This window comes from Arachis hypogaea, chromosome 6, assembly GCF_003086295.3.
Source record: "Arachis hypogaea cultivar Tifrunner chromosome 6, arahy.Tifrunner.gnm2.J5K5, whole genome shotgun sequence".
Classification (NCBI taxonomy): Eukaryota; Viridiplantae; Streptophyta; class Magnoliopsida; order Fabales; family Fabaceae; genus Arachis; species Arachis hypogaea.
Genome location: NC_092041.1, coordinates 3,235,345 through 3,257,735, shown reverse-complemented (window position 1 = coordinate 3,257,735; position 22,391 = coordinate 3,235,345). Strand labels below are relative to the sequence as shown.

The following is a 22,391-nucleotide window of genomic DNA, read 5'->3' as shown; positions in this document are numbered from 1 at the left end:
ATTCACTTGCTTTTTACCTATCATCATATCATTATATGTGGTCAAACCATGAAATAACATGTATTACTAATGATCCACATTATCAAGCCACGTCAGCACGCTGTTAATGGAGAATAGGTCAAGGAGTAACATGGGGTACTTTTGTCAATCTCAAGAACGATTTTGGTGCACGACACCAATATTAGAGACCACTTTGAGGTCTTTGGGTGTCTTTGTTGGGTTGCCGTATCCGTGTGTCGGACACATTTCGGACACGACACTCATTGACACACATGTCTGCTGTGTGTAACCGTGTCTTAATAAAAAATAAAAAATTCTTCTCTGGACATGCTTGGACACACCTAAATACCATCACGTGTCAACATGTCCAGCCTTATTCTTAAGATACATTCTTAAATAAATTTAGAAATAGTATATATTATTGGATTCGGATCCTCTAAAGTTGTATTGTAACTTTAGAGAAAAAAGTACACCATTAATCACCATTGAATTAAAATAGTAGGGCTTATAGATAATAAATGTTACAAATTCAAAGGTGATTAAAGCATCACTTTACCACTTTATTAACATTATCACTTTAGAAGATCTTTTTTCTATATTATTATTTATTAAAATAAAAAATATTTTAAATACTTTATATAATTAAAATAAGACAATAAAAATAATTAAAAAATTAATATATATTTTAATATTAATAAAATATCAAAATATCGTTACGATTTTTTAAAAAATACTTTATATTTTATATATATATGTCTTCGTGTCTTATAAAAATTTAAAATTTGTGTATCGACGTGTCTCGTATCGTATCGTATCTATGTCTATGCATCATAGTCGGGTATGGATTTCAGCATTGATTTCATCATTAGCATTTTTCAGCGGCTTTAAAACTATTTCTTATTGTTAATAATTGTAGAGAAATCGTTTTAATACTAGAAAAACTATTAGAAACATTTAATTATCAAAAAGAATTTTTATATTAAAATTATTAAAAAGATTAATTTACATAGTAAGGATAAAAGAAATTAAAGACAAAATTATTCTTTACTTCTTCTCTCTCTTCTCTCTTCTCGCATGTTGTTTTATTGAGTTTTTGTTTGTCTCATAATGAATTTGTTTTTTTTTTTGGTCCTGATAATGAATTTGTTTGAATGTTCTTACCTAAAAGTTTTGGGTATCTTTCATTTCAAACATTTCCTTCCCCATCTCTTGAAAACATGCATTCAATTTAGATTGATTTGGTTATGTTCTAGTATATTCACGTGAAACGAGTGATGGCTCTTTCAGACTTCCGGATCGGAGATGAGCTCCTCGGCAGCACTTTAGGATGGCGGCGAGAATACCTGTCAAAGGACTTTAGGATGGCGGCGTGAATACCTGTCAAAGGCTCGCTGAATTGTAGGGTTAGATTTTGATATTTATAAAAGTGTTATTTTTATTTAAAATGTGGTTAAATAAATAAGTCACATTTTTTAAACAAAGCATATTTATAAAAAAGATGTTTTTTCCATCTTCATTTGAGTAGTTGCTATAAGACTTTATCAGAGACAGGTTTGGAAGTGAATCGAGTTAAGTCGAGCTAGAACAAACTCAAGCTCGATTCACAAAAATTGAACTTGACTCACGGCTCGATTCGACTCATTAACAATTGAGCCTATTTCTTAAGCTCAAGCTCGACTCACCGAAAGCTCACAAGCTGGTTCGAGCTCACGAATTGACTTAAATAATAGGAACATAATCTATAATTTTATATCAATAAATTATAACTTATATATTTTAAAAAATATTTAAAAAGATCAATTTTATATATTGTTCATCTATAAATAAATTATAATTTTTTTATTTATGTCCTACATCAAAATTATATATAAAAAATAAATATAAAATTTAAATAATTAAGATTATTAATATATATAATTAAATATTACTATTTCATGTATATATATAATATTAAATATATAGATTAAATGCATATAGGATATATGTATATATATGTTTATTAGCTCGAGTCAGGTCACGAGCTAATAAACTGAGCTTATCCAAGCTCAAACTCGATTTATTTAATTTATGAGCTCAATTTTAGACTCAAATTTGGCTCATCAGCTCATAAATTTAGCTTATCAAACTATTAATAAATAGAACTTAAACTAATGTGACTCACTTCCAACTCTAATAAGATACCAATGCTCATACTTTTTTTTTCTTTGTGATTGATAGAAATTGTAGAATAAAATGTACGTTACAAAATTTTTGAACCGTTTATGATATAAATTGTAATAAATGCTAAATTGGTGTAACACATATAGCGTGAGTTATGAGAATTAATTATATCCGAATTATAACTTATTACTCCGTAGTTAGTCCAAGTTATAACGGGAAGATTAGGTTATGTATTCTTTTCTCCCGTTATTTTACATAATTGAGGTTTGATTATTATTAATGAATAATTTAGATATATATAAAAATATTATCCATTACTAATATAAATTGTAATAAATGCTAAATTGGTGTAACACATATAGCGTGAGTTATGAGAATTATATCCGAATTATAACTTATTACTCTTAGTCCAAGTTATAACGGGCAGATTAGGTTATGTATTCTTTTCTCCCGTTATTTTACATAATTGAGGTTTCATTATTATTAATAAATAATTTAGATATCGGTTATGCTACATGCAAACTATTTTCAGCCACTAATTCAGCCATTGTATTTTTGTATATATACAATACAAAATATAAAATTCAAAACTTAAAAACAAAAACTTCACTCTCAATATTACTCTCACATTCTCGCCGAAACAACGTTCTTTTTCTCTATTTCTCTTACTCTCACTCTCACTCTCCGATGATGATTCTCCTTCCTCATTTTCATTTTCAACGGCGATTCTCTCCGGCGGCACGACTCTCTTTCCCTCTCTCTCCGATAGCATGATTCTCATTCGCTCTCTTTTAGGTGCGGTTGCGATTCTCCTTCCTCTGTTTCGGGCGTGGTGCTCTCTATCTCAAGCGCGAATTTTATTGACTGTATTTTTCTTGTTTGATTCTGCAAGGTAAATTTCTATTCCTTGTTTGATTCTGCATTTTCCTTGTATTTTTCTTGTTTTATTCTATCAGCTTTTTTGATGGCATTTTTCTTGTTCATTTTGAGCTTCTATCAGCTTCTTCAATTGCATTTTCCTTCTTCATTTTGAGTTTTTATAAATGAATTTGTGTTGTGCATAGTTTGTACTAAAAATATTTAAGTTAGGGTTTTGAATTGAAGTCTCAGTTGGCTAATTATAATAACTGATTATTAGTAGACTATTAATTGATTATAACTGAATTTTTGTAATATGAGTTGGAGTATGTTTGATGATTATACTGAATGAGTTTGATTATGCTCAATTTGATTAGTATGCGCACAGAAGCTGTTTGCTGAAATGCCCCAAAGGAGCATTGTTTTCTGGTCTTGTTTAATTTTAGGATATGCACAAAATTTGGATTGGTCTCACTCTAAAGTCATCAATTTATCACTATAGAGTATGTATTGATTAAAATGGATAGTGTGTTTTTTTACTTCGAGCAAGACCTTACCACTATGTCACACTTGTGGTCATGAGCTAGTTCATTATCTACCCTATGAGTGTTCATATACCCATACCAGAAAGGATAATTGCAGAACTCCCCCATCTAATTCTAAGTTTTGTCTTGAATTTAAACATATATCCAATCTAGCCTCAATTTTAAAATTAAAAATCAAATTTATTCTTTAATCATAAATCTAATTAACATATTCATGAATCAAATAAGGGAAAGTAAAGAAGTACCATAGTTTAATTTAATCAAGAAATAAAACAGAGAGTGTAGCAGCAACATATGCATAAGGCTTCAAAGTAAACAACAAAAAGTTTATTCAGTTTGATTATAATTTGAGTTTGATTATATTCAGGTTCAGTGTTATATTTAACTGCTGAGTTTGATTATGCTCAAGTTCAGTGCTATATTTGACTACTGTGTTTGATTATAAATGTTTACTGAGTTTGATTATAATATGAGTTTGATTATATATGTTTACCGAGTTTGATTATATTCAGGTTCAGTGCTATATTTAATTGCTGAGCTTAATTATATGTGTTTGCTGGGTTTGATTATGCTCAAGTTCAGTGCTATATTTGATTATATGTATAACTTTTTTTACTTTTTGAATTTGATTGGATTTGGGTTGTTTAATTTGCTAGTTTTGAAATATGCAAAAGAAGACTACACCAAAATGAGTAGAAAAAGAACCAGAAAACAGGGACACCAAAGAAAAAAAAAAAATGTATCCAAAGAAACTTTGAAGGAGATGGAGTGGAGAAAGGTATTTTGTTTTTAATTGCAAGCTGGTCATTTGAATTGAAAATGAGCACGCTACTACTTTATATTTATGATTTGATTTGAATATGATTAGTATTTTCATTAATGTAGTGCTATGTTGACACGAGATGTGCACCAAACTTGTTAGCGACACTTTCTTCTGATTATTTGAATGATGCGCAATGCAATGAGGTCCGAGCAATGAGTTTTGGATTCCTCTTGGGTATTCCCAAGATGAATTTAAACCATGATTTGATTTTGGCCCTTGCAAATGACTATAATCATTTCAAATTTCATCTTCTCACTCTAATAGAAAAAGTAGATGTTATTTGGAATTCAGTTGCAGCTGTCTTGGGAATGCGTGCATACGGTAATAATTAAAATTTCTTTAAGATCCTTTAGTTTTATTAATTAGGATTCAGTGTATAAAATCAAACATGTTGTATAACATGTTTTAATATCACTTGATTCGTATAGGAGTATTACTATATATTGAATCTAAATCTTGCATTACTGATGACTTGCTTGATGAAATTTTTACATATTAAAGCTATTGATGTTAAAAATATCGTGCTATGCTGAGTTTGATTATCATGTTGACTACTGAGTTTGATTATACTCTGAGTTTGATTAAATATGTTTACTGAATTTGATTATACATGTTTACTAAGTTTGATTTTACTTTTGAGTTTGATTATACATGTGTACTGAGTTTAATTACGCTATGAATTTGATTATACATGTTTACCGAATTTGATTATAATCATGTTTCTTTTATTATTTTCTTTAAAACAAGTGACCCATTCAAGGAGGTAACTAAAGAGCATGAGCCATGCTTTTAGAGTTCAAGAAAAAAAGTTCAAATGCTTTAAAAAGATCATGTTAGAAAATCCAAGAGGGGGTCCCACATTTAGGAGAGCTTTTTTGTTGTATGCATTGATAACATTTTTGTTACCAATAAATACAACAATGACTCGAGATAAAATTTTTCTATTTGTAATTGATGTTGATAATCCAATGGAGTACAATTGGATTAGATGCATTGTTGATGGTCTTGCTGATGGAGTTAACAACTATAAAAAAGGAGTAGTGTCAAGTTTGAATGGGTGCATATATGTGGTTTAGGTATTTTTTATTTAAACTAATTTTTTCTTTAACTATTACCTAAAACATGTTTGATTATAATATAACTTTAATTAATTGAATTCAGATTTTATACTTTCATAAGCAAAAATATGGACCCTTTGATTTTGAGAAAGAACCACAACTGCCTTGGCTTCTCCATTGGACAAAGGAACACCTTTCTGCCCAAATAGCATTAGAAAGAAAAAATTCATCAGTACTTACATTGTCTGTTCTCTAAAATTTTATTTTCTATTCATAATGAATGCATTTTCACTAATTATGCATGTGTTATAGGGGCTGGTTAAATCAAAGGAAGAGCAACCTGTGCTTAAAAGACCAGTTCGACCAAAGAAAAGGGTTGTAAAAGAGGCTACTAAAGCGGAAAAAGAGCAAAGTGAAAAGAAAAAAGTGGTCGACAGCCCTAAGAAGGTTAAAAAAGAATTGAGGCGAGAAGACACCACGAAGTCAAAGAAAAAAAAGAAGCAAGAAGGAGGAGCAAACACAAGTTCCAATGAAAAGTAAGTTAGTTTGGCATTCCTAGCATTCTTTGTTTTGACTTTTCAGTACTCATGTATACTACATTCACTTTTGTACATGATGTTAAAAATTAATAATTACTTGCTTCCTTTGATTATACTCTGACTTTGATTATACATGTTTACATATTTACAAAGTTTGATTATACTCTGAGTTTGATTATAGATATTTTAAAGTTCGATTATACTCAGGTTTAGTGCTATATTTGACTACTGAGTTTGATTATACATGTTTACTGAGTCTGATTATAATGTGTTTGAATATACATGTTTACCGAGTTTGATTATATTCAGGCTCAGTGCTATATTTGACTGTTGAGTTTGATTATGTGTTTGCTGAGTTTGATTATGCTAAAGTTCAGTGCTATATTTGACTACTGTGTTTGATTATAAATGTTTACTGAGTTTGATTATAATTTGAGTTTGATTATAAATGCTTACTGTGTGTTTGATTATAGCACTGAACCTAATCAAACTCGGTAAACATGTATAATCAAACTCAAATTATAATCAAACTCATTAAACATTTATAATCAAACACAGTAGTCAAATATAGCACTGAACTTTAGCATAATCAAACTTAGCAAATACATAATCAAACTCAGTAGTCAAATATAGCACTGAACCTTAATATAATCAAACTCGGTAAACATGTATAATCAAACTTAAATTATAATCAGACTCAATAAACATATATAATCAAACTCAGTAGTCAAATATAGCACTAAACTTGAGTATAATCAAATTTTAAAATATCTATAATCAAACTCAGAGTATAATCAAACTTTATAAATATGTAAACATGTATAATCAAAGTCAGAGTATAATCAAAGGAAGCAAGTAATTATTAATTTTTAACATTATGTACGAAAGTGAATGTAGTATACATGAGTATTGAAAAGTCAAAACATGGGAATGCCAAACTAACTTACTTTTTATTGGAACTTGTGTTTGCTCTTCCTTCTTGCTTCTTTTTTTTCTTTGATTTCGTGGTGTCTTCTTGCCTCAATTCTTTTTTACCCTTCTTACGGCTATCAACCACTTTTTTCTTTTCACTTTGCTCTTTTTCCGCTTTAGTAGTCTCTTTTACAACCCTTTTCTTTGGTCGAACTAGTCTTTTAAGCACAGGTTGCTCTTCCTTTAACTTAACCAGCCCCTATAATACATGCATAATTAGTGAAAATTCATTCATTATGGATAGAAAATGAAATTTTAGAGAACGGACAATGTAAGTACCGATGAACTTTTTCTTTCTAATGCTATTTGGGCAAAAAGGAGTTCCTTTGTCCAATGGGAAAGCCAATGCGGTTGTGGTTCTTTCTCAAAATCAAAGGGCCCATATTTTTGCTTATAAAAGTATAAAATCTGAATTCAATTAATTAAAGTTATATTATAATAAAACATGCTTTAGATAATAGTCAAAGAAAAAATTAATTTAAATGAAAAATACCTGAAGCACATATATACACCCATTTAAACTTGACAATACTCCTTCTTTATAGTTGTTAACTCCATCAGCAAGGCCATCAACAATGCATCTAATCCAATTATACTTCATTGGATTATCAACATCAATTACAAATGAAAATTTTTATCCCGAGTCATTGTTGTATTTATTGGTAACAAAAATGTTATTAATGCATACAACAAAAAAGCTCTCCTAAATGTGGGACCCCCTCCTGAATTTTTTAACATGATTTGTTTCAAAGTATTTGGACTTTTTTTCTTGAACTCTAAAAGCATGGCTCATGCTCTTTAGTTACCTCCTTGAATGTGTCACCTGTTTTTAAGAAAATAATGAGAGAAACATGATTATAATCAAACTCGATAAACATGTATAATCGAACTCATAGCATAATCAAATTCAGTATACATGTATAATCAAACTTAGTTAACATGTATAATCAAAATTCAGTAAACATGTATAATCAAACTCAGAGTATAATCAAACTCAGTAGTCAACATGATAATCAAACTTGGCATAGCACAAAATTTTTAACATCAATAGCTTCAATATGTAAAAATTTCATCAAGCAAGTCATCAGTAATGCAAGATTTAGATTCAATATATAATTATACTCCTATACGAATCAAGTGATATTAAAAACATGTTGTATCATGTTATACAACATGTTTGATTTTATACAGTGAATCCTAATTAATAAAACCAAAAGATCTTAAAGAAATTTTAATTATTACCGTATGTACGCATTCCCAAGATAGCTGCAACTGAATCCCAAGTAACATCTACTTTTTCTATTGGAGTGAGAAGATGAAATTTGGAGGGATTATAGGCATTTATATGGGCCAAAATCAAATCATGGTTTAAATTCTCCTTAGGAATACCCAAGAGGGATCCAAAACCCATTGCTCGAACCTCATTGCATTGCGCATCATTCAAATAATCAGAAGAAAGTGCGCTAATAAGTTTGGTGCGCATCTCGTGTCAACATAGCACTACATTAATGAAAATACTAATCATATTAAAATAAATCATAGATATAAAGTAGTAGCATGCTCAGTTTCAATTCAAATTACCAACTTGCAATTAAAGACAAAATATCTTTTTCTACTCTATCTCCTTCGAAGTTTCTTTTTTTTTCTTTGGTGTCTCTGTTTGCTGGTTCTTTTTCTACTCGTTTTAGTGTAGTTTTCTTTCGCATATTTCAAAACTAGAAAATTAAACAACCAAAATGAAGAATCAATCAAGGAATAGAAATTTATCTTGCAGAATTAAACAAGGAAAATACAGTCGATGAAATTCGCGCTTGAGACAGAGAGCACCACTTTCGAGACAGAGGAAAGAGAATCGCAACCGCGCCTGAAAGAGAGCGAAGGAGAATCGTGTCATAGGAGAGAGAGGGAAGGAGAGTTATGCCGCCGGAGAGAATCACCATTAAAAATGAGGATGAGGAAGAAGAATCACCGTCCGAGAGTGAGAGTGAAAGTGAGAGTAAGGGAAGTAGAGAAGAAGAACGTTGTTTCAGCGAGCACGTAAGAGTAATATTAAGAGTAAGATTTTTATTTTTAAATTTTGAATTTTATATTTTGTATTGTATATGTATAAAAATATTAAATTGGTGGCTAAAAGTGATGTGCATATAACACAACCGTTTATACAATTGTATAATTGTGTTCATTTTTTTTGGATAATCATTTATCATAAATATAAAATATAATTATTTTTGTTAATACGATCCTATCTAATTAAATATACTCATTAAAATTAAATTCAACTTAAAAAAATGATGTTAGTATGAATAGATAAAGATATCTACGGATCTACCGGTAGCTGTAACTGTCAGTAGGATAGAGATAGTTTGGTAAAGCAGAGTTGAGAGTTGTGAGTTGCGACGCAGATCATGATGCGATACAAAGAGGTTCCATTTTCATCTCTTCTAACTTCAAATCTTCTGCTTCGTCTCACATTATTCTCAACTGTAATAACAATTTCCACAGGAAAAAGAAGCCAAGAAGGAAGCTTTCAGAAAATACCTTGAATCCAGTGGAGCCGTCGACGCTCTCACCAAAGGTTTACTTCCCCCCTCTCCCTTTCGATCTTTGTTTTTCTAATAACTGTATTTACTTTTATGCAGTTCTTGTTGCTCTTTATGAGCAAAACGACAAGCCTGCTTCTGCTCTTGAGTGAGTTTCCCTTTTCAATTTCACCTATTATTGTGTTCTGAATTGTGATCCGATTTGTTAATTGTTATGCTCGTCACTCATCAGGTTCATTCAACAGAAGCTAAGCTGTCCTTCCATCTCAGATTACGAAAAGCTGCAAGCAGATTTCTCTGATCTCCACAACAAATATAATGACCTTTTGGCTGCACATCACAAAATTTCCAAAGAGGTTCCCCTTTTTATACCATGATTTGAAATTTGAACTCCACTAGACCCTATATGATATCATATTGTGGCATGAATCCACTTTTCTTCTCAAGTGTTTGTGGCTTTGCATAACATTACCAAGGCCCACTCATTCCTTGCCAATTGGATTATATTTGAATCGTTAAAGTGTACAGCATGATTTTGTAATTGTAGTTTATATCTATGTATGTCAATCACAAATGCCATATACGTTTGTAGTTGAAATTTAATCTATGATGAACACTGCTATGGCATATCAATATGTCTGCGTATCCTTTAGTTCCAATTACTTAGAGATTTTATTATGATAAAATTTGTCTTGATGGAATGATTTCCGCTATGTTTGATTAATTTTATCTGGAACTATAACAAGGGCATAATTAGGGTAATTTCTACATGGTTAGGTGGTAACAGTTAGGACTTGGGATTCAAGATGACAGGGGTAGTAAGTATTCTTGTGTTTGCGAATAAAGCCGATGATAAAAGTAGTATGTTATCTTGTTATCTTTGATTAGTATCAGGAGTGTGAACATGCTGTGGTTTGGCAGTTGGCATATATTAACTACAAACAGAGGGAATGGAGAATAAAACAGAAGTATTAACCATGAAGTTGAAGCTTCATTGGTTAGCTGCACTTGCAGAAAAATGAGGGGGGGGGGGGGGGATGGGGTCTTGCGAGGAGGAGGAGACAAAAAGAGAGGGGGGGAGGAAGGGAGGAAGAATAAGTTTCTCTTGTCTGTAAGTTGTGTCTAAGTTGCATATCCATATAGATCTTCTGTAGGCCAAAATACAGTCCATGTTATAGTTATAGCCCAAAGAAAAGTGGAAGGTTTTGTAACTATTTTGTGGCTTCCTATACATCAGGTGGATTTTTAGACTTTGCTAAGTTTCTAATTCGTTGTGATTTATGATTTTGGCTTGTAATCTGCTATTCCAATGTTCCTTTGATTTTTATTAAGCGAGAATACTTGTTTTCTTCTGGTTGACTTACTAAATCACCATACCATGTCTTATACTTACTTTGGCAGTTAGAAGAAATGAAAAGCTCCCATGCCTTGGCAACCACATCAACAAAGGAAACAACTGAGAGTGAATCCCCAAAAGATGGGCTCTAAAGCTTCTCCGTAAATAATTGACGACAACCACATCTGCTATTCTACCTTTTACCCAGTGAGAGACTAGTTGATTTTGCCAATTTGTTCATAATTCATTGTTCCTTGTCTTTGCTGTATTTTGTTGTAGTCACAAAATAAAAAAGAAACTTAGCTTGCTTTGACTACACCTACGTGGCTACGTGGTTATGTTTCCAAGCTCATTTCTTTGTCATGCCATAAAAAAAAGTTTGCTTTCTATCCTTCCAAAGCCATGGGTTTGTTAGAATATATTAGGATCAATTAGTTTTCATTAGTCTTTCTCTAAACTTCTTTTGAAGCTCATTAAACTTTGCATTAGTCTTTGCTCTAAACTTCTTTTGAAGCTCATTAAACTTTGCATGAGTATATTCCTTCTGAAACTGTTTTTCAATAGCAGAGGCAGTAGCACAAGGGATCATGTATTGAAGCTGGCAGTATCCAATTCATATTCTTGTTGAGTTTTATTTGCAAGACAGTTGTCATATTGTGTTATAAATTGTTGCAAGTGTTCTTTGAGATTAGGTAGCCCTTCATAAATGAGTGCATACTTTCACTCCTTTGAGTGCTACTCATGCCTACCCAAAAACTGTTGGTAAGAAAAATAGAGACCCACCTGTCACGTTCTTCATACAAACCTAAAACCATAAAATGGACATAATCAAACTTGTAAGGCATATTGATTAATAAATGATAAATAATCAAATAGTAGATATAAGATAATCAAACTCATAAAATATCTGCTAACCAATTATTATCATGCAAGCTGAATCTGTTGATAAAATCAGTCCAAGAGCTCTCAAATGCTTCCTTAGACCTAGAATCCCACACAATATGTGTCATATCAGTACAAATCTCGTTAAATTGCTTGCATGCTCCTAGTTTTTCTGAAATTTTCTTCGTGATATGCTAAATACACCATCGATGTCGTGTCATTGGCAATGATTTTGAAATGGCATTCCGCATAGCTTTGCATTGATCCGTCAATATGCCAATAGGCGCCTTGCCACCCATACATCGTATCCAACAATCAAATAACCAAACAAAGGAATTCTCTTCTTCGCATGAAAGAAGAGCGCAACCAAGTAGCAATGATTGGCCATGGTGGTTAACCCCAACAAATGTGCCAAAAGGCATATCATACCTATAATAAAAACAAGAGTACATAATCAAACTCGGTTTCATTCTATTCTACCTATAATCAAATTCATTCTATTGTACCTATCCCTATACATCAAACATATGCAAAAACAAGAGTACATAATCAAACTTAGTATAACATGTACAGCAGCAAAATCATTCTATTGTACCTATCTATACATCAAACATATGCAAACATGTACAACAGCAGCAAATTCATTCTATTCTGCCTATTCATATACATCAAACACATGTAAAAACCAAAGTGTATATAATTAACTTAAAATATATAATTGTAGTGTCATACCTATTTGTTAGGTACGTCGTATCAAAGCTCACAACGTCGCCAAAGTACTCATAAGTAGCACGACTTCTAGCATCAGCCCAAAAAGCATGCTTGATGTGATGTTGCTCGTCTAATTTAACTTCGTAAAAAAAGTTGCGGTTTTGTTCTTGTATCCTATGAAAATACTGCATTAATGATTTCGCATCCCCCTCTTCTTCTATGACTCTGACATTTCTTGCTACATGATTCCAAAGATCTTTTTGAGTAAAAGTTAATTTATCATAGTCACCAGCAGCAGTTGCTAAGCTTTGATAGGTGTTTCTTATTGTAACACCAGCTTGATCATTGATCTCATCTATCCATTTCGCATGCAAGCTTAGTTCTCTGTTCTTTTTCAGAGTCTTTGCCCTGCTAGGACTAATAGCATGGTTGTGCTGGATATTCACAAAGGTTAATACATATTCCATCTTCTTATCCCTTTTCACAATAATTCTAGCTTTATAATTTTGCTCGGAAATTGAATTTGTCTTCTTTAGTGGATCAATTTTTGATCTTCGATAACCAGCTCTAGAACATACTAAGATTTGGTATGTAATTTGTCTATTTTGATCTCACTTAGTAGTTCTTATATTCTATAAAAAACCAACCATTTTTGCATAATTGGTATAAAAAATTTCATAATCTTTTAGAGAGAAGAATGATTCCTATGTATGGAACAACCTAAAAACATAGATAATAAAAAATAGGCTCAATTGTTAAAGAATCAAGCCGTGACCCAAGCTCAATTTTCGTGAGTCAAACTCACTAACTCGACTTACTTCCAACCTTAGTAATTAATAATTACTGAATATATTTTATGCATAACTTCCATGCATAGCCTTCTCCTTCAATTATATTCTTTAACAAGTGTAATAATCCGTGCCATGCACGTGATAAAATTAAAATTAAAATTTTAAATTGTTTTGTTAAGATTAATTTGAATGATAATAATTTGATTAATAAAAATATAACATGTTATGTATTGTTTGTTTTTTTTAATCTAATGTTAAGTGTATTAACTCTAAAATAGTTATTAATTGATTTTAGTAATTTACTATCAAATAATAACATATCAAAATCAGCTCAAAATAAACAACAAATTATTAGAGAATTCTAATGCACAAAGTTCTCTAATAAACAATAAATAATTTAAATCCACTAAAAAATAACTCAACACATTTCTTTGATACCTGCAAAATATATACCTTAAACAATATTATATCAATATTAGTATATAGTTTTACAATCATCGACCGTATTTACTATAGGTGACTCTTTCTTAAAAGTTATTCTACACACGTGTGCAGTCGAAAAATAAATTCTGCTTGATTCCTCAATCAGAAAATTTGAGAAGACATAGACCTTTCTTTCGATCAGTTTATTCTCAAACATCTTTGCCAAATAATTCTTGATTGAACAATGAATTTTATCACACTGTAAAACAAATTAAATATAAAAGTTATTAACACTTATAAAGCTATTAAATCGCGTTGTCTTTGATTCGTGCAATGGTTTACTTATTAAATAAACTTAAAATACGAACAAAAAATATTTATAAACTGGACATAGCATCACTTGAAAGAATCATGAAAAATAATCAACTAATCTTATCATCCATGAGAACCATTTCTATGTAAGCCGTCTTACTTTTGTCAAATTTATATGAAACTTTCCATAACTTTATAATTCTTACCTTTATTTTTCAAACTTTTTCATCACATAATTTATCATAAATAATACTATTAATAGAATCGTAGCAAATAACCATTAGGTATGGAGAATAAAAAATCGAAAAAAAAACTATGTATGAATTATGATTTTTCTAAATGAATTATAATGGTAATAATTCTTATATATATATATATATATATATATATATATATATATATATATATATAATTAGTTAATATTTTCATTATATATCAAAGGAGATACTTGTTACAATTAGCTAATATTTTCAAATGAGATACTTGTTATAATTAGATAAAAATTATGTCATTATATTTTATTAACCTTTTTATTAATTAAATGAAGATACTTACTCAGTATATATACTGAATATATTTTAGTATATACATTAAAAACTAATTTGGGTTGGTCAAATGGTCAGTTTACTCACCTGCTTAAGCAAATATTGAGGGTTTAATTTCGTCTTGTGCATACAGCAGCAATAAAACCTTAAATAGAGTTCAAATTCGTGATGAATTAGGCCTTAACCTGTCAAATTGGAGGATACCGTAGACAACAACAAAACAAAAAAAAGTATATATTTTAAAAGTAAGACTGGTAATGGATATGATAGGTTAGAGTTTGGACTCTACCCTAACCCTATCCAAACCCTACCCTAATCATATTCACGAGTTAAAAACTTTTTTAAAATTCCACCCTAACTTTACTCGCATTCTAAAATTTTTAACCTTACCCTACCTTACCTTATTTGTAGGAAAATAAAATTTTTTCAAGTAAATATAAAATTTAATCATTCTATATTATATATATATTAATAAAATAGAAAATAAAAAATTAAATTAAAACTAAAATTAAAATTAAAAGAATAAAATCTTTAAAAAATCCAAAATAAAATTACAAATAACATGATCATAAAATTTTTAATAAAATTAAAATAACCCAAAAAAAGATAAATATCTCATCACTTTTTGTCTAATTCTAAATTCTTACAATATTATTCTTTAAATAATAAATGTATTAAACTAATAATTTAAATTATTAACTTAGTGATTATCTTGAGCTTTTACAAAACGAATGTTATAGGTTTAATATTCATTCATTACATATATAACTTTTAAATTTTAAATATATATTATGTAATATATTAAGAGTGCTCGTAGAATAGAATAGGATATACTCTAAATTTGCATTCGATCCTACCTACAAACAAATTTTATCTACACTCTATCTTATTGGCAGCGAATCGAATAGACAACTCTACCCAATAAAATTAGATAGGATTAAGTACCTGCAGATAAGGTACATATTGTCAGCCCTACGTAAAATGTTATATATTTTTATTTATAGAATATGATAATAAGTATGTTTTAATTTCTTGTATATTCTTATTTCTCTAAATTAAATTGTTTAGTATATTTTTTTCTAAAATTTGATAATAAGTATATTGTTTACGTAAAATATAATTGTTTTAAAGAATTTACATTTCGTTATTATTAGCAGAAATAAAAAAAACTAATAATTTTTATTTGTAGGTCTTTATTAACGATAAATAGAGTAGTAAAATTTATTTAAAATTCTATAATTTTTCTAAAAGGCTTTTTGTATTTTTTTGCATATATAAATGCCCATTTTTAATTGTAATTACTAATAAATTTAAGTATTTAACAAATTTCATTATAAATTAATAAACATGTGGAGTCTATTGATTGCAGAATTCTAGATGCATGGATCTCATATTAGGGCTGTTAAAATGGGTTAAACCTATGGGACTAACTCATTTATCCATTTAAATGGGTGGACTTTGTCTTTAAAATTAAACTCGTTTAAATTTTGGGCTAAACAGGCTGAGCCCGATTAACTTAAAAAAAATAACGGGTTAAACAGGCTAACCCGTGGGCTAAACAGGTGGCCTGTTTAATTTTTTTATATTTTTTAAAAAAAACTAGCACTTTTAGTAAATATTTTCTTCGATCCGACCCGAAAATTCGACCTATCAACTATTATTTTTAAAATGTTTTTTTTTATCTAAAAGTAATATTTTTTGTCAAAATATTTTAAAAAAATAAAAGGATAAATGGATTGACCCGTTTAACCCACAGACTGACTATAAATGATCTAAACTGAAAAATTATGGCTCGCAAATAAAACAAATTTAAACAATCTAACCTATTTAAGCTACAAATTTAACGAATTGGACTTGCATAGTCCAAATTAACCTGTTTGAGAGTCTAATCCCATACTAACGCTGTTGCTCTATTATGCATCGGTATGCTATTTTCGCTACGGTATTACCTATATCATTGATCGCCAACGTAGTTTTTATATGTGTTGAAAAAATCTCCTTTTTACACAGTAACATAACCCATATTTGCTTCATAGTCTGATTTTATATATTTGTTATAAAAAATTGTAATTTTAAAAATGAGTCTATGTATTTTTGTTTTAAGCTTTTTAAATTATATTGTGAAAAGATAAACTAAATTTATTTTTTTACAATAATATTATTTATTTTGCACATAGCACTGATAATATAGTAAGATAAGAAGATTTATTAAATTGTCTTTTAAATAATCTTATTAACACAAATTTATAACGATAAATTTCTAAAAAAATATATTTATTTTTACCACATGACATTAATATTTTTCATAGTAAAATATTATTTATTAAATATTAACTATAATAGTAGTATAACTAAAACAGTAGTATTTATATAATAATATTCTTTTAAAAAAGATATAATATATTTTAATATTATTTGTTAGGATTGTTGATATAAAGTATTAATAATTTGACCGAAATTTTGGATTTATTACGTCTTAAATTTTTTCTTAAAACGAAAAAGATGACTTACTAAGTACACATAAAAAATATAAATAATGATAGTGATTAATTGCGTAGTTGGGTAAAAAGAACGCAGAAGTAGAAGGAAAGAAAAAAATGTGAAGAGAATAATATAATATAATCATAGTGGCAATGAGATAATAATAGATTTATGTATAAAAAATAGTTAGAGAAAAGAATAATATAATACGAAAAGATCATATGATAAAAATAAAAAAATAATAATTCTAAAAGTATAGTGAAATTAAAGATATAGTTTAAGGTGTTGACTATAAAATTAAAAAAATATTATTATTTTTTATTTATTATAATTATGCATAAAAATAAAGAATATTTTAAATATAAATTTTTATGTATTCTTTAAATTAAATAAAGTAAAAAAAAGAAATATATTTAACAACATTTATAAATAACTATTTTATAAATATTCATCTTAAGTTTATATTTTTGTTACATATTTTAGCAATATGATAAATTTTTTTATTATATTTGATTTGATTTAAATTTATTTATTCCATACACTCTAAATGTTAAATAGCTTGTAAATTTTTTACTTTATGTTTATTTTTGAATTAATAACTTTAAATTCTTTAATAATAATAATCTTGTGTGTTTTCCAGAAGAGGCTTGTGGTCCGTCTGATATTGGGCCCGTGGGCCAGGCCCAAAGAAGCAAAAAAAGTCCATTACCATTTTCAATATGCGGAGTGCGCCAGAGGAGTGAAGAAGAGTGAAGAGAGGAAGGAGAAAGAAGAGGGAAAGTTGGAGAATCACAAAAAATGTTGAAGCTGTCTCGCCTTCTACCTTCCATTTCCGGTTCCAGGTACTACAACAAACACTTTCCCTTTCCCTTTCAAATGATCAAAACCCCAAACTCAGTCTTTAATTTTGTTGTTAATCAGCCCCCGCTTACTGGAACCCCTCTCCTTTACAAAACATGATCCTAGGGATTCAGCAGCGTTTTCTACAGCTACCAATAATAAATATGCTGCTAAAGGTATTTTGTTTCTTCTTTATGAATTATGCATTTATGCTACACCATTTGGTTTGTAATAATATGGTTCTGTGCATTAAAATTGCAGGATATACCTCAAATCGCATATTTGCTCCTTATTCCGTTTACAAGGGCAAAGCTGCTTTCTCTTTGAGTCCTTGTCTTCCAACTTTCACCAAGTTGGATGTTAGCTCTTAAACTTTATACTTGTCACTTTTCACTATGCGGTATTTATTTTGTGTTTTTATCTTTGCATAGAGTGGGGCCGTTGTAGTTGATCGCCGTGGTTCAATGATGATGATTTTCATGCACTCCATTGGGGAGCGCAAGTATGACTGGGAGAACAAGCAGGTAATGCTTTTGCTTCAAGCAATTTGTTGTTAGCTTGTGACTTTTCTTTAGTTCAAACTTCAAACCTTTGTTTTGGATCGAAAACCAATGTGTTGTCAAGTTACCCTGATGTATATCCTGTTTCTTTGGATGTTCTTTCATCTGTCTCTTATTTCAATTGCCTTTTTGCAGAGATTTGCTCTCTCGGCGACTGAAGTTGGCTCTTTGATAAGCATGGGCCCTCAGGATTCTTGTGAATTCTTTCATGACCCCTCCATGTTATCGAGGTTGGTTGTCTCACTCCAGCCTTAGTTTTTCGACTGCCATTAAATTATCGTGTGAGAGGCGAATGAGATTGAATTACAGATACATTTAGGTATCCGGCATTACCCTAATGATGGCACTTTCTTTACATACCTTGTGCTGCAGTAATGCTGGTCAAGTGAGAAAAAGCTTATCAATTAAGCCTCATGCAAGCAGCAATGGCTACTTCGTGTCTTTGAGTAAGATTTTGTGTAATACGTGTGTGTGTGGTTTTTGGCCCCTTCTTCTTTTGCACTTATTTTACGTTGAATAATGTATTCCTTGTTCATTTGGATTGTGTCTACTTTGGCAGCTGTTGTCAATAACCTGCTAAATACCAAGGATTACTTGAGTGTCCCTGTCACGACTGCTGAGTTTGCTGTGATGAAGACAGCTTGCAGTGTATGTCATATTTCTTCTCTACATATACTGCATGAATTGTTTCAGTTACATCATTGCTTTCTCAGGTTATGCCTGCTGAGTTTCTGATTGTAATTCGTTGCATATTATCCTATTTTGAACATTTTCTTTTCTGCCATTAGAGGGAAGGAATAAAAACAATGACTATCATGTCATTTTGTATGCTTATTGTTCCGGAAAGTATTAGGACCAAAGCTAGTACCAAGATAAGGATTGAGAGAGAAGAAGATAGAACTAGAGAGGTTGAGAGAATGAATGAGGAGAATATGAATCTCAGCTCAATGATAGAACTAATACAACAAGTATAATTATGAAATTCTTGTAATGCAAGGTAATGAGATAACAGATATAAGAGCTAACTCCTAATCGACTATCCAGTCTTCATCCTTTCAATTCCATTAAGCAACACAGTTCTAGTTTTCGAACTTTACTAGAATGCCGTAAATCTTTATTCGTTATCTATATAGCCCATTGAATTTATTCAGAGTTCAACAGAAGTCTCTGTTTGGATTGTTATTAGCATCAGCTGGTATTGCATACTGTGCCCTGTCAGCGAACCAAGTTTTGTTTTCATTTTATAATCTAAATATAGTTGAATGAATATGTGCTAATTTGTTCGTCTGGACAAGCCCCCGCACAGAACATCGCCTTGACTTTTTGCACAATTTACTTGAGACGGGAAGAACCTAGAAACATGTCATTGGGCGGCTAGAATGTGTCATGCCAAGTTTCTTTAACTGCTGAGTTAGGATTCAGGATTTGCTTTAGATTCACCATTCATGCAAATCATCAGTTTCATGTTTAATACGCTCTTTTTATGACAACTTTATGGTTTGTCAAATTGTTTTTCAATGCAGTTTGCATTGCCACACATCATGGGTTGGGACCGCATGACTCATCAGTCAGGGGGCACGGTTGGTCTTCAATCGAAAGTGGAACCACCTGCTTTGGACTTGGAATGGGATAAGTAAATTGCTGCATATGGATACTTGTGTGAACTGAAATATGTAATGGATCCTTGTTGTTTATGCAGTAATGCCATTTTGTAAATTGTAATATCGAAGACTAGATTTGTTTTGGAACATAACTTGTGATAATCTTTGAATGAGACATGAAAAAGGGATGACCCATCAAATGTCCCTATTTCTGAATCATTGTATTGTTGTTGACCTGTGCTGATATCTGCTAGTCTTGTATTCCTCTGGCTTATGTTATTTTTTTTAGATTGGAATTAGAGGTTAGTTAAGGCTAAGGATATTTGGATTATTGATTAGTAGTGGAATGGAATAGAGTGGAACATAATGCATAAGAGAATTCGGTCCAAATGTTTTTTTTTTTTTTTGCTTTTTCTCCTTTTAAATTTTACTTAGGTTGATTATTGGTTGAAAAAATGTTGATTTCCTAAATATCTAATTGTTCTGTTCTACTGTTTGAATATTTAGTAATAGAATGAAGTCATATTTAATTTTTTTTTCCTAATATTATTTAGATATTTAAATTGTATGTAAGTTGGTCTTTTGATATTTTTTCCTTTTGAAATTAAAAATAAATAAATCTAGTGGAAAATATTTTTGCTTACTTTAGTATTTACTCTGTACAAGTACAACAATAAAAACAACAAAGTTTTATTTCACTATATATTAATATTATTTTTTATATCTTTATTACATCGATACTTTATTTAAAAAATACATCAATAATAATGTTATAATGTCTTTTATTTTTTATTTTCTTTATTTTTTATTTCAGTTAAAATAATAATAATAATAATAATAGTATTTTGTAGTACTTATTAAATTTTTTATTTATATTTATATTCACTTGATAAGACGCTTTTCTTATTTATTTATTATAGTCATAAATTCTTTTTTGTTTTGGTTTAACTAACACACATATTAAAGTTATTAATTAATTTTTTAATAAAAAATGCAAAATTGAAGTTTTTTATGGCATTTGTGATATATTTATTAAAATAAAAATTTAAAATTTCTGCTATTAATACTTTTAACAAGTATGTAACCAATGATGTCATATTAGCTAAATCCGTTATTTTATTATCTCATTTATAATTTAAAAGAAGTATGTAACCATGATGTTTCTAAATGTCTCTTAATTAAGCCAGTTTTATTAGTAATACGATATGATAGATTTAGTAGAATCTAAATATCTACAGTATAAAAGAAACGGTCCAAATTTAAATACAACGCGTTTGAATATTGAATGTTGAATAGTGTAACCCTTCAATTGGTCAAAGCCAATTCCTAATCAACATGTTACTTTATTTATTATTTCAAAAATGTTACATTATCTTAGACAATTAGAAAAACTGAAAATATAACTTCCTCTTAATTTGTTTAATATACTATCCTCTTTTTTAGATTTAATATTTCTCATATTTTAGTTTGACATTTTTTTTTCCTTTTTCTACGAGTGATGTTCCTTATGAAGAAATGTGTTGGTTGTGCCTCCAAAGTCGAACACAACAGCATGCACAACAATAATGCGCATCATAACCCCTTTTTAATTGGAGCACAGTTTCTCAGTCAATGACCTACGTTATGTCTCAACTCTCAATAAAGTCAACTCTTATTAATTGGTACTACTATAATTGATTTTCTCTATTTCAACCTCTATCCTATATCCATAACTTGCGTAGTACATATTAATACTCAGAGATATTTAACCGCGAGAAGGAAGAATTTGCTATGTTACGAATAATATTTCTGTCAATTTTTATTTATAATTATATTTAATAAAAATATTTTTTTTATAATTGTGTCTAATAAAAGTGTCTTTATAAATATATTTTTTTAATATATCTTCTTATATATGTGTTTAAAATATAATAATTAATTATTATTAACAATAAATTGACAAATAATATATTAATATTCTATACTTTTTCCAAAAAAAAAAGATACATTGATATAATCCAAAAATATTTTCAAAAGGTATGTAGGAAATTAAAATACCTTGAATAATTCAAATTAGAAGTATTATTTTTCACCTCTCAAATAATAATTGTCATTTAATTTGCATGATTAAAAATATTCTGCCAGAACTTATTCCTTAAGAAAATATATATAATCCTAGAACAACCACCCTTTTCAGGAAAGCCCATTTTATTATACTGTACAAATATCAGCTTGACCAAAAAAATGCTTCCATATAATTAATTTGGTTATAAAAATACAATATTAAATCAAGATTGCTTTTATCAACCTTTGACCATATAATGAAATGTTCCCATATAAATATGAACAGTGCAACCACCCTTTAATTTAACCTACTTGGCCTTAGCTTCTCTTCTTTTTCTTTCTTTCTTTCATCTTATTACATGGCACCATCA

At 29.6% G+C, this 22,391-nt stretch overlaps 3 protein-coding genes across 3 annotated transcripts; 2 read left to right on the top strand and 1 right to left on the bottom strand.

Moving 5' to 3' along the window:
* The first annotated feature begins 9,197 nt into the window (after positions 1–9,197).
* LOC112695372 (uncharacterized) lies at positions 9,198–11,472 on the top strand. The gene is made up of 5 exons (XM_025747687.3): positions 9,198–9,378; positions 9,458–9,530; positions 9,595–9,643; positions 9,728–9,851; positions 10,897–11,472. Exons 1-5 carry the CDS (start codon positions 9,361–9,363, stop codon positions 10,981–10,983), a joined length of 351 nt encoding a protein of 116 aa, XP_025603472.1. The 5' UTR covers positions 9,198–9,360; the 3' UTR covers positions 10,984–11,472.
* A 154-nt stretch (positions 11,473–11,626) lies between these two features.
* On the bottom strand, positions 11,627–12,891 carry LOC140173551 (protein FAR-RED IMPAIRED RESPONSE 1-like). The gene is made up of 4 exons (XM_072197850.1): positions 12,446–12,891; positions 11,918–12,142; positions 11,747–11,815; positions 11,627–11,636 (listed from the first exon to the last, which is right to left on the bottom strand). The coding sequence occupies exons 1-4, from the start codon at positions 12,889–12,891 to the stop codon at positions 11,627–11,629; spliced, it is 750 nt and encodes a 249-aa protein (XP_072053951.1).
* Positions 12,892–17,683: 4,792 nt separating this feature from the next.
* On the top strand, positions 17,684–20,196 carry LOC112695370 (single-stranded DNA-binding protein WHY2, mitochondrial). The gene is made up of 8 exons (XM_025747686.3): positions 17,684–17,818; positions 17,898–17,992; positions 18,078–18,175; positions 18,248–18,340; positions 18,512–18,606; positions 18,749–18,822; positions 18,936–19,024; positions 19,900–20,196. The coding sequence occupies exons 1-8, from the start codon at positions 17,775–17,777 to the stop codon at positions 20,011–20,013; spliced, it is 702 nt and encodes a 233-aa protein (XP_025603471.1). The 5' UTR covers positions 17,684–17,774; the 3' UTR covers positions 20,014–20,196.
* Positions 20,197–22,391: the final 2,195 nt, after the last annotated feature.

Excerpts from the sequence above, each read along its gene's own strand:
- LOC112695372 (XM_025747687.3), top strand. Across the intron at positions 9,644-9,727 it reads AAGCCTGCTTCTGCTCTTGA|GTTCATTCAACAGAAGCTAA; the intron begins GTGAGTTTCCCT and ends GTCACTCATCAG. Across the intron at positions 9,852-10,896 it reads ATCACAAAATTTCCAAAGAG|TTAGAAGAAATGAAAAGCTC; the intron begins GTTCCCCTTTTT and ends TTACTTTGGCAG.
- LOC140173551 (XM_072197850.1), bottom strand. The coding sequence starts at position 12,891 with ATGGAATATGTATTAACCTTTGTGAATATCCAGCACAACCATGCTATT. Across the intron at positions 12,143-12,445 it reads ACGACGTACCTAACAAATAG|GTATGATATGCCTTTTGGCA; the intron begins GTATGACACTAC and ends TTTTTATTATAG. Across the intron at positions 11,816-11,917 it reads CCAATGACACGACATCGATG|GTCTAAGGAAGCATTTGAGA; the intron begins GTGTATTTAGCA and ends GTGGGATTCTAG.
- LOC112695370 (XM_025747686.3), top strand. The coding sequence starts at position 17,775 with ATGTTGAAGCTGTCTCGCCTTCTACCTTCCATTTCCGGTTCCAG. Across the intron at positions 18,176-18,247 it reads CAACTTTCACCAAGTTGGAT|AGTGGGGCCGTTGTAGTTGA; the intron begins GTTAGCTCTTAA and ends ATCTTTGCATAG. Across the intron at positions 18,341-18,511 it reads ATGACTGGGAGAACAAGCAG|AGATTTGCTCTCTCGGCGAC; the intron begins GTAATGCTTTTG and ends GCCTTTTTGCAG.